This window comes from Saccostrea echinata, unplaced genomic scaffold (genome assembly GCF_033153115.1).
Source record: "Saccostrea echinata isolate AGI-Se365-2 ecotype Australia unplaced genomic scaffold, CSIRO_AGI_Sech_v1 ptg000056l, whole genome shotgun sequence".
NCBI lineage: Eukaryota > Metazoa > Mollusca > Bivalvia > Ostreida > Ostreidae > Saccostrea > Saccostrea echinata.
The window spans coordinates 11,220,001-11,232,716 of NW_026889805.1; the positions used below are offsets into that span (position 1 = coordinate 11,220,001).

The 12,716-nt window shown below is 33.0% G+C and overlaps 1 protein-coding gene across 1 annotated transcript in view; it reads right to left on the reverse strand.

The window, feature by feature from the left end:
- LOC133173086 (uncharacterized) overlaps positions 1 to 10,732 on the reverse strand; it is a 22,449-nt gene extending 11,717 nt beyond the window's left edge. The window contains exons 1-6 of the mRNA XM_061308006.1: positions 10,667 to 10,732; positions 5,175 to 5,226; positions 4,981 to 5,082; positions 4,787 to 4,867; positions 3,970 to 4,023; positions 3,658 to 3,762 (exon numbers count right to left, since the gene is read on the reverse strand). Of these exons, the coding sequence (XP_061163990.1) occupies positions 3,658 to 3,762; positions 3,970 to 4,023; positions 4,787 to 4,867; positions 4,981 to 5,082; positions 5,175 to 5,226; positions 10,667 to 10,726 (454 nt within the window). The 5' untranslated portion in view covers positions 10,727 to 10,732. The remainder of the gene's footprint in view (positions 1 to 3,657; positions 3,763 to 3,969; positions 4,024 to 4,786; positions 4,868 to 4,980; positions 5,083 to 5,174; positions 5,227 to 10,666) is intronic.
- Between the last annotated feature and the right edge of the window lie 1,984 nt (positions 10,733 to 12,716).

Consider the following 12,716-nt stretch of genomic DNA (forward strand, 5'->3'; position numbering starts at 1 on the left):
GAAAAGATTACCGGGGGGGGGGGGGGGCTTGAATTTTAAACTACCTGATGATGCTTCCATGTCAATATAACAAATGGCTTTGTTGTACTCGAGAAGATTTTTTAAAAAAAATTCCCATATATTCCTTTGTAAAAATTTGATCCCCCATTGTGGCTCCTCCCTATCCAAGGGGTCATCATTTGAACAAACTTGAATCTACACTACCTGAGGATAATTCCATATCAATATGACTTATAACATAGCTTTTCTGTTCTTGAGAAGAAATATTTTTTCTATATATTCTTATGTAAAACTTTTGATCCCCCATTGGGCCCCACCCTACCCCCCGGGGTCATGATTTGATCAAACCTGAATCTACACTATCTGAGGATGCTTCCATATAAATGACTCATCATGGCGTTGCTGTTCTTGAGAAGAAGATTTTTAAAGGTTTTTCCTATATATTTCTATGTAAAACTTGGATCCTCCATTGTGGCCCCGCCCTACCCCAGGGGTCATGATTTGAACAAACTTGAATCTACACTACCTGAGGATGCTTCCATATAAATATGACTCATCCTGGCTCTGCTGTTCTTGAGAAGAAGATTTTTAAAGGTTTTCCTATATATTTCTATGAAAAGCTTTGATCCTCCATTGCGGCCCCGCCCTACCCCAGGGGGTCATGATTTGAACAAACTTGAATCTACACTACCTGAGGATGCTTCCATATAAATATGACTTATCATGGCTTCGCAGTGCTTGAGAAAAAGATTTTTAAAGGTTTTTCCTATATATTTCTATGTAAAACTTTGATCCTCCATTGTGGCTCCGCCCTACCCCCGGGCGTCATGATTTGAACAAACTTGAATCTACACTATCTGAGGATGCTTCCATATAAGTATGACTCATCCTGGCTCTGCTGTTCTTGAGAAGAAGATTTTTAAAGGTTTTCCTATATATTTCTATGAAAAGCTTTGATCCTCCATTGTGGCCCCGCCCTACCCCAGGGGGGTCATGATTTGAACAAACTTGAATCTACACTACCTGAGGATGCTTCCATATAAATATGACTTATCATGGCTTCGCAGTGCTTGAGAAGAAGATTTTTAAAGGTTTTTCCAATATATTTCTATGTAAAACTTGGATCCTCCATTGTAGCCCCGCCCTACCCCAGGGGTCATGATTTGAACAAACTTGAATCTACACTACCTGAGGATGCTTCCATATAAATATGACTCATCATGGCTTTGCTGTTCTTGAGAAGAAGATTTTTAAAGGTTTTTCCTATATAATTCTATGTAAATCTTGGATCCTCCATTGTGGCACGCCCTACCCCCAGGGGTCATGATTTGAAAACAAACTTGAATCTACACTACCTGAGGATGCTTCCATATAAATATGACTCATCAAGGCTTTGCTGTTCTTGAGAAGAAGATTTTTAAAGGTTTTTTCCTATATATTTCTATGTAAAACTTGGATCCTCCATTGTGGCCCCGCCCTACCCCAGGGGGTCATGATTTGAACAAATTTGAATCTACACTACCTGAGAATGCTTCCACATGAGTTTCATCTTTCCTGGCCCTGTGGTTCTTGAGAAGAAGATTTTTAAAAGATGCTATTAATTTTTCAGTAATTCTTTATTATCTCCCCTTGAAAGAGGGAGTGGCCCTTCATTTGAACAAACTTGAATCCCTCTCACCCAAGGATGCTTTGTGGCAAGTTTGGTTGAAATTGGCCCAGTGGTTCTGGAGAAGAAGTCGAAAATGTGAAAAGTTTACAGACAGACGGACGGACAGACAGAGTACAGACAAAATGTGATCAGAAAAGCTCACTTGAGCTTTCAGCTCAGGTGAGCTAATAAATAAATTAAAAAAAAAACAAAAACAAACAACCCCCACCCCATCAAAAAACTGCGCTTGCAAGCCATAAGTATGTCCCCTTTAACCCAGCGGTGTTATATTGGATTGGAAAGTAGGGAACAGATACTCTCCCAAAGTTTTGCAAAATTTCAATTTTTTAGAAATTCACATGGTTCCATGGAAAGGGCTGCTGATTTGGATATTTAAACCCCAGAATCTGCAGACACATTACTAAATGAAATCCCGCGCAAGCTCGGGGAATTGAATTTTAACCACTACTGACAAAACAATTCCAATAATATATATCTCATAATTGCTACTGACAGTTTAAAACTACAGGCTTATAGTAGGAAGAAATACTTTGAGCACTTTTTTGGGTAAAAATGAGCTTTTAACACCTTTTGTGTAGGCACAGAAATTGATACAAATGACTGTATTCAGAAAAGTCAACTGAAATATATTGAATAAAGCACAAATTTTCAACAACTTAAGTTATATTTGATCAATATTATATTCATGAACAAGTTTATTACTATATATATATATATATATATATATATATATATATATATATATATATATATATATATATATATATATATATATATATATATATATATATATTGTACTTCGGGTTTGCCACGATGCTCTCAGTGGCGAATATGCACATTTTACTGATAAGCAAAACTTACTAAAAGTCTTTCGTCGCCCGCGTGGCCCAGTGGTTAGAGCGTTTGCTCTAGGGGCACGGAGTAAGGAGTTGATCCTTACGTTGCGGGTTCGAATCCCACTGGGGGACGTGGAGACCAGTCCTTCAGATGAGACCGTATGAACCGAGGTCTCGTGTCGCACTAGGTGCTGGCACGAAAAAGATCCCTCATTGCTCAATGGCCCTAAGTGCCGAGTATAGGGGCCATTGAGCAATGAGAGGAACGTTAAACAACAAACAAACAAACAAACTAATAGTCTTTCGATATATAAATATATTCATAAATATAATTACCATTATTTCCATGCCTTTTCACATCAAGGTTTTTTTTCATATTCATGTAGTGATTATCGCCTTGTTTTTCTTTTTAACATTTAATTTTCCGTCAAGATTAAGATCAGTGATTGACAAAAACGATTTGCACATTTATTTTCTAATAGTTATCACATCTCCTTTCTTCTATATCACTTAAATCAAGTTTTGATTGAATAATTCATTAATGACGTTTTATGAAATAATTAAAAGATTGCTTGTAGTCAGTTTCATTAAAAATTGCCATTAACTTACACCCGCCAACCGTAACCAACACCGTACTCTCGTTTTTTTTTTGTTTGTTTGTTTGTTTTTGTTTTGTTTTTTGTTTTGTTTTTTTCTATTTCTAGGGTGCTAATCGAAAATGAAGTTAGACTTGTAATTAAATTTACGATAATTACTATGCTAGTGAAATCTAAATATAGTTTACGGACATCATCTCATATCTATACTATAGTATATTCTTAGATGAGCACGTACAAATAAAAATACAAAAAAAACTTCATAGTGTTAACCCCCCAAAAAAATCAAGTTGCCAAAAATTTTGAAGACATTCTTGAAAATACGTACTTACCAGGGTACATAAAGAACAAAATACAATTTAATTCATGCTTAAATTTGGAATGTGTTCATGAAGATACTAGCTTTAATGTTAATCTTTTTAAATAATCTTTTAGGGATATACCAGTATTCAGTTCACAAAACCATGTTCTTTTCTCCACAACAATAGACCAAAATTAACTGCGGAACTGTGTTGCTAGAGATTTCTTGATACTGATAGAATATCTGCAACTTTACCTGAAGTTTCACTGTCGTCAAAGGTCGCCTTCACACGATCAACAGCTTCCTTCAAACAACTGACCACTCTTTCAAAGTTTTCCTTGCAGTCTTCTCGGAAATTCTCTAATACAAGAGAAATAGTGTGTTAAATATTGTCTATAATGGAATACCTAAATATATTTTTATCTAGTTTTTAAATATATCGTAAATATGAAAATATATTTATTTTAGAGACATAATATCCGATTAGTATAATCTTAGCGTAATGTTAATTCAAACTTAACATGCCTATGCAAGTTTATTTACTTAATCATTATCACAATAAATCACCTGGACTGCAGCTTTTTGGTAGTTCAATTTTTTCAGGCTTAATAGATTCAGCTCCTATATAAACAGAAAAAAATACACATAAAAGTGTCTAAGAGGAATATAGCAAGCTAACCTATAGCTAGAAAAAGATTATAATAATAGTGTTAATGAGGAATAAAGCCAACTACTACTGTATGTCCAGATGATGATGATGATTATAATAATAATAATAATTACGATAATAATAATAATAATAATAATGATAATGATGATGATGATGATAATGGTGATGATAATGATGTTGATGATGATGATAATGATGATGATGATGATGATAATGGTGATGATAATAATGATGATGATGATGATGATAATGATGATGATGATGATAATGGTGATGATAATAATGATGATGATGATGATAATGGTGATGATAATAATGATGATGATGATGATAATGGTGATGATGATAATGATGATGATGATGATAATGGTGATGATAATAATGATGATGATGATGATGATAATGGTGATGATAATAATCTGTATGACCAGAAGAAAAAAAATCATGATAATATTGTCCTTCCTGATATACTTTATTTTAACAAATAAAATATCTCGAGATAGTCTTGTTGTATATTTTATTTGTTAAAATAAAGTATATAAGGAGGGAGAACAGTATTCCTGAGATATACAGCCAGCTCATGTTAGTCAGGAACAACAACACTATTCAACACAGCAGAGATGTGGTGACAGTAAGATTAATGCAATTTTGTGAAGCAACATGAATTTAATACTCCCATCAAAAACAATAATCAGATCCTAAGATGTAAAATACCGTGTTCCGCATGCATTTCAACGAGGAAAAGTAAGTTTCCGAGATGTTCTTCTACCCTTTCAGTAGCTTTGCCATCCACGCCTATAAATATCACAATGGGTTGACTTATACTTGGAAGTATAAACAGTTACTGTTGCTATATGCTACAACACAATACAATGAAGAAGTATAAAAAATTGTCGAGATCATCCTACCCTCTTTCAAAAGAGCATCAAGATCCTCTCCGATTTCATTCATATCTTCTCTCAAGTTATCAGCAACTTTCTTAACTTCAGCTGGATCAACATTTTTCAGTTCTATAATTCAAAGCAGAATGACATTTAGAGGTAACCGATGCATCATTTCACTGAATTCATGTATATCAAATATACTTAAAAGTAAGACTTACGATTCTCAGTAATTAAAGCGGCTTTCACCCAGTCCTCTATATCCCTCTTCTTCTACAAAACAAAATATAACTTGTGAGGAAACACTAATTTTTCAGTTTTCTTTTCAGTGACAACGGATTCTTCGAAACACTTGTGTTTGAAAGTATTGACTCGAACTCTGTAATTGTTTATGTACACATTTTACCGGGGGTGCTCGAATTATTAACACTACACCCATCACTGAACATGAGCTAACAGCACTCGTGCTTTGGTTTTGCTTTCTTTGCTTTTCTATTCTGACTTAGTTATGATATCTTTTAATGCCTCTTTTCGTAATTTTAGTTCTTCAAATGAAATTGCGAACAATAATCGTGCTCAAAATCAGATTAAACAATACATAATATAACAGAGCACACACCGACCTCTGAAAACAGAGGCAGAATGATAAGGGGGGGGGGAGCAGTAAAGGAGTCCTATCTATCTATCTATCTATCTATCTATCTATCTATATATATATATATATATATATATATTAGGGATGTCAAATCGGTCAATTTTTGATAATCGGTTACTCGAACGTTTTTCCGATCGAGTACCCGGGTACTCGGTAAAAATGAAAATACATACAAGTGTGTTAATTTTCTTGAGCCCGGTTAAGCTCTGTTAAACCCCAAAGCTTTTTTTTTATCACGTTTATAAATGTATATAAACAACTGAATCAAAGGGAAATGGATTATTTTGGTAGTAAATTTACTTAACAAATAAACACAAAGGACACAATTAATACATCACAAATTACAAATGGTTTACAGTTTTTGTTTAGGATCTATTTCATCAACACAAAAGGAAGACAATCTGTTGTGCAGGTTTGTGGTGAATAGACTAGCGAAAGGGAAAGAACGGACGTTGGTGGGATTGTAGTCTAATATCATTTCATATGTTGGTTGTTTCCCCCGTATACACTAAACTTACTACGCAAACTGACTTTCAACATTTTTTTTAACTTTAGTTGTTTCTAAATATTTCTTCCTTTTGAAGTGGGTAGCGGCATTTCGCTACCATATCTCAATTAAATAATTTAAGAACGATTTGAAGATTATAGACCATACTTAAACTATGTTCACTGAAAACAATCATTGAACCGCCATCCAAAAATTAAGGATAATAGTAGGTGAGAACAGCTGTGTACCAGGTGATTGGTCACTAATTACTGTATATACACAGCCACAGGCTATAACGGGTGTTTTACAGGTGTAGATGACGACACGCCAATTACCGTATGCATATTTAAGTTTTTGATAAGTTTTTGATAAAAATATGTACTTTGAAATAAGAAAAAAATACACTTCCGAGTAACAGAGTACCATTTTTAGTATTCGATACTTGGACGTTCGATCGAGTACCCGGTTAACCGGGTACTCGTTGACATCCCTAATATATATATATATATATATATATATATATATATATATATATATATATATATATATATATATATATATATATATATATATATACCGGTATATAATGAATTTTAGGAAAGAGCAAGAGCCTTTATCTTTTCATGAATTAATTGTGCTTCCTAAGAATACATTATTCGTAGTTTTTATAATTGGCAGTTTTAATTGCGCTTTTATAGTTTATCGAAACGCTCTCGCAACATGCAAGTTATGAAAATCTACCGAAAGTTTGAATGTTATAAACTTTATATCCCCTTGAAAAAGATACTCAGTATACCATATTGCCTACAATATAGCACATTCAGCACATTCAAAAAGAGTAATAATTGTTTCAAACGAGGTCGATGAAATTAACAGATTTATAGATATAATGAAATGTTGTACTGAATTCAACATATTTTATTGACAAAGTCACAAGTTCTATAACTCAGAGTAGTCTTTATAAAACTGCCATAATACAAGTACAAAATTATTTGGTCTATAACAAATAAATTGGTAGTGTCAAAAACTGAATCGAAAATTCCTGATGTATGCAAAATATGATTCTTTATGAAAACTAAGAATTTTTTTTTGTTGAAAATCTAACATATTCGTTTTAAAAAATCTCGAATAACTTAAAAAAGTTCTATATTTTGTTGATCAGAGAATGAGTCACCACCCCATAGCATCAAATGCTAATCTATAACGTACAAATTATTGAATGATAATAAATTGTTCATCGGAGAATGTATTTGGCCGTATATACTTTTATTTAAAGTATGCACTGTGTATTTTTCTTAATGAATTAAAATTAAATATCGGTGTCATTTCTAAGAATATTAACCGAAACCAGGTTAAAACATCAGAGCATTGGTTTGAAATTGTCAACTGATTCTAACAAAAAGTTGTACCGACTTATAAACGGGTCAGTGGCAAATCCCTCTAAAATAACCTCAAAAAATACAACCGATTTATAGGCGGACAGACTTATAGGCGAGTATATATACGGTATATTAGTTCTCTCCAATAAAGATCAGGGTACAAATCATGAAATGTTACAATAATACATATCTCAACTTTTACAAAGACATGTATTCTAAACTAATTTTTAAGGAGGATATAGAGTACAAATTTGAAAAAAGAGCGGAAATGACCAATAAAGTGGAATAATGAAAGGAAAGAGAAAAAAGAGGGTGGGGGAGGGAAAAGGGAAAAAAAAAACAAGTGTTATGGTCCCCACGAACAGTTTGGACTCGTTATTAAACTACAACGAAATAAGAAAGTTTAAAATACAATTATGTCTCAACCTTGTTTGAATTACTAGTATATTCAGAAATCTCTTTCCATATGAAAATTATTTTGGAGGTTTTACAACATTGCTTAACATAATTTTTTTTAAAGTTTTAATGGAAGTTACCTCCCTTGTAGTAAGATTACTCTAAGGGTGTGAGGAATAAAGGGTCTATTGAATAATTCTTATCTTCATTTTGGCAAGGAATAATTGGAAGAATTTCGAGTAGAATATTGTGAAATATTGCCTCGTATATCAGTACTTATTCCAGCTCTTTTCTATGTTTAGCGTCCGCGTATGCCTTGGTTTTTGACACCCCATATCAGGAAAAACAAACAAAATCAGGAGTCATAAAATTTATTAATCTGGTCGAAATGTGTCAATTCTGACAATTTCTCTAAACATTTGTCTACGATATGTAATATTAGATATATTTTAAGCATTTAATACATTGATTTTGCTAAAGAATAGATCCTTCTTCGGGAAAAATAGACCAGTGGAAACAAATCCTTTCCATGACATCATTTTATGACTACATGTATAAGGTTTTGGCTTGTGTGTGTGTGTGTAGGTAGGTTTTTTTTTTTAAAGAAAGGTGGACGCTAAACAGAGAAAAGACTTGGAATGGCCCTAGTTCGATTTCTTCCGTTTGCCAAAGGTCCCCAACTAGGCCCGTAGAAACGAGGGGGGCCGGGGGTACACCTTTTTCTGAGTATAGTATTTTGCTATAGTAAATTTTCCTTTAGATGCTGGTTGGCCCCCCGCTTTTTGATTGATGTTGTAAGGTCGAGCACTGGCAAATTCCAGGATTTGGACAGTAAATTAGCTTTTCCTTTTGCTTCGCAGATAATTGTTGGGAAGTTGCCCCTCTCCCCCCCCCCCCCCACTTTTGAAACCGTTGCCACACGAGCCTGCCAACCATTTTCCAAGTTGACTGAATTTTTAGAAGCAACAGGTGTAAGACCAGTAGCTATTCCAACTGCAAATGCACTTTCTCAAGCTTTTTAACGCCTGCCTTTGTGCATCCATACCAAACTTAATTTTTTTTTCAGATTTTAATCTTTGTGGATACAATGAAAGCATACAGATCTGTGTATTCTGAATGACATAATGTAAAGAAAATAGAGAATGGGTTATGCTCCTCAGATATCAAAGTGTAGTCTTACATTAAAAACTTTATGGACTTGATCTTCACACTAAAAACTTTTTAAAAATATGATATATTTCAATTACTAGTATCGCATATTTCAAATTCTTATGCAGAAAAAAAAAAACACCTTACAATTTTATAATACAGTGTATGTGTGGCAGATTTGCTCAAGCTGATGGTCTATTGTAGATTTCTTTGCTCTTCAAATTACCTTTATGTCATTGTGCATCGCATTACCGATACATTGAGATCGCATTTGGAACTATTTAAGGGATCACTGTCTAGTTAGTAGAGTATGTCAGGGCATCAACAATAGTTGGAAACGTGGGATAATTTGCATAACGGGCGAAGCCCGTTATGCATAAATTATCCCACGTTTCCAACTATCGTTGATGTCCCTGGCATACTCTACTAACTAGACAGTGATTCCTTATATTTCCATTTCATTGTGAAATAAAATTATAAATTTAGATTTTAAAAGTGTAGACTAATTGATTTAAATTACACGAGGCCTCACATGTCAATTTCAATAGTCCCCGCCCACTGACGTCAAACACAAAGACAGCCGCACGAGAATTACATGCATATTAGGCCTTCTTAGCTACTGACCTTTCGCTTGGCGAAATTTGCATTCCGTTAGAATGATCAAGAAATCAACTCTCCTAACTTTCAAAGAGTTATCACAGAGAAAACAAATAGAAATGGAAATATACCTGTATTAACTTTCTTGCTTTATGACCATTTTTTTTTTGAAGACATAGGTACTTATATCACAAAGTTTCAAGCATACAATGAAAGTTGATTTGTTATGAAGCATATTTATTTTAAAAATATGCATTTATGAATAATTAATATTGCATTGCAAGTAAAAATTGGTTTAAAACTATTTTTGAAGTAGACAGCAGAAATTGAGAGGGATTTGCGTGAACATATTAAATAGAGGCCAGGAACCCCCACTGATGATTCTTTATTTAAAATAGTTTTTAAACAGTTTTGTATCTTACAAGAAAAGATACAAGAAAAAAAACTTAACGATATATATATATATATATATATATATATATATATATATATATATATATATATATAGATATAGATATAGATATAGTTGGACATTAATGGGACATTTTTTTTGCTGGACATTAGTTTAAACCATATTTTATTTGAAAATGACAAGCATAAATACAGGCAAGTAGTACAAAAGTCAAAAAGGATTCGGAAACAAGTTTTAAAAACTTGTACTAATCCGTTTCCTTATTAATTATGAATAATTTAATTCTGATTGTAACGCTTTATTTGATTGGATAAAAAATTTTACTTTATATTGTATAAAATGGGTTGCCTACGTCACAATGACTTGCGTCAAAAACGTTATCACAAAACACGATTTTAAGCTGCTTTAAAAAATTATATGTGAATTATACATACATATTAAATTAGAAAGCATGTCGATTCACACGAATACTAGTAACTGGACATTGAATTTATATCACGAGTGGGACATTTTTTTTTTAATTCATATTTTCACGAGTACGAAAGATTTTTTTTTTCAAACTCAACAAAAAATGTTCAAAAATCTCGTTTATATATAACGAATCAATGAAAATATTTGATTAAATCAATTTGACTTACTTCGAAGGGGAGCGCTGAGGCTGCAGCCACAAACAGAAAAAACACAGACCAGGTCCTCATGCTTGGTGATTTGGGGTCTACTGATCGCATGGGGAGGTACCTGTCTTATATATTGTCACCATTTCAATAGAATGTTTGAAAATCGTGACGATCTTCTATTTGATGCCTTCTTTTGAATATAACCACTGAATTTTTTTTTTTCAAAATCAAAACTTTTTTTACAATCTTAAAAAGATTAGATCTAGGGTGCGATCAAATTTCACTTTTTGACAGGCATTTGATACTGCAATTACTAACGCGTCATTAAATGAAAGGATTTAACAGTAAAAGTAGGGCATGACCAAATATATTACGAATAATCGATCGAAATAAGCATTATGGACAGTCTGTTATTCTGAAAAATACACATAATTATTTGGAATTTGATTTGCGTCAGTATACAGCTTAACGTAACACAAATATGTGACTTTCCAACGACATTGTTGAAAAAAAAATTGTCACTGTATGTATCAATTTATAATACATGTATATATCAGAAACTCGACTTTTTCCGTTACATTTTTAAAAGAGATAAGCCCGAAGACCACGTGTCTTTAAAGTATTATGATTATGTTGTAGAAAAACTTTCAAAAAAAATGTGGTTACGATCCCAATTTTCCAAAAATCTATTACAATATGTTTTAATGTGGTAATTGTATTGATATGTATGCATTGGATGTTTGTCCCACGGAATAAAGAAAACAACGGAGAGGGGGAAGGTCTGAAAGAGACTCGCATTTTATTTCCTACATTTTATCAATAAAAATTAAAATAATAGAGAGAGAGAGAGAGTAAGAGAGAGAGAAAAGGGATTTTGAAGACAATGGAATTGTCAAAATATCAAATGCAAGGCTAGGGACAAGTACGAATCTTTCTTTGAAAACAGAAGCGCATTGCTGGGGAAAACTACATTGTCGTCAAGCACACATAAGTAGAACTTAGAGAGGCGAGTTGCATTACGAATTCAAGAGCCTTTGTAAAGTTTATGTAGAGCGTGTGACTTACCGGTATTCTGCAAATTGCAATACGTATTTTCTTTTATTGTAGGTAAAAAGCTTTTTAAAAATCTTTTACCAGTTTATACATGCAATTATGCTGAATATTAGCTATACTAAAAAGCCTGTATGACGAGAACATATTAATTCCTGTGCAACTATGCAATAGCAAATTACAATCTCAACAAATTAACGAATAAAAAGATTTGCTCGTTATCAAAATTAAAAAGATAAGAAAGAAGATGGGTGAACAAGGCGGGCGAAGTGCCTATAGTGCGACAAACATGAAGTGAAAAATAAAATCTCAATTATATAAAAATTTTCTTTGACATTTCATCTAACATTTAAGTATATTTTATGTTAATTATCTACAATTTACAAAAATCTTACAAAGACTGAAATTATTTGCCTACAAAATAGCATACACACACTAAAGAGGACAAAAACGATCATTTTCTCACACTTCAACAAAATTTTTCGATATGAGTGGGTCTTCGCTCCATTTTTTTGAAAGTTGATCTTGAAAGTTTGCATAAAAATATACATTTTTTGGTTTACAAAAACATGGAGCTAAGACCCACTATACCTTAAAAGTACACTTATATGAAAAAGCATTCACATCTTTCCGAGAAATACTTGAAGTTCATTAAGTCAAGGGCCATATCACAAACATGATTTAAATGCCACTATTCATCAGGAGCTGCTTGGCGTTGTGGTTAGTGCGTTAGTCTCAAAGCAAAATGATACTCTGGATTTTTATTGTTAGGGGGTTCGAATCCCAAGAATACCATTTTATTTTTTTAATAAAAGAATAATTTTTCCGAGATCTTTTTTTCTCTCAGAAAAGTTTTGTTGATCATAATTTCATAAATTTCAATAATGATAACTTTTCTGCACGCCTTGTTCACCCATCTTCTTTGCTGTAAATGAATGTACATTCACAAGCATATGTTTCACTTCTACATTGGACAGGTTACGGTAGCCTAGTGGAAGGGCGTTCGTTTTGTTATCGGTAG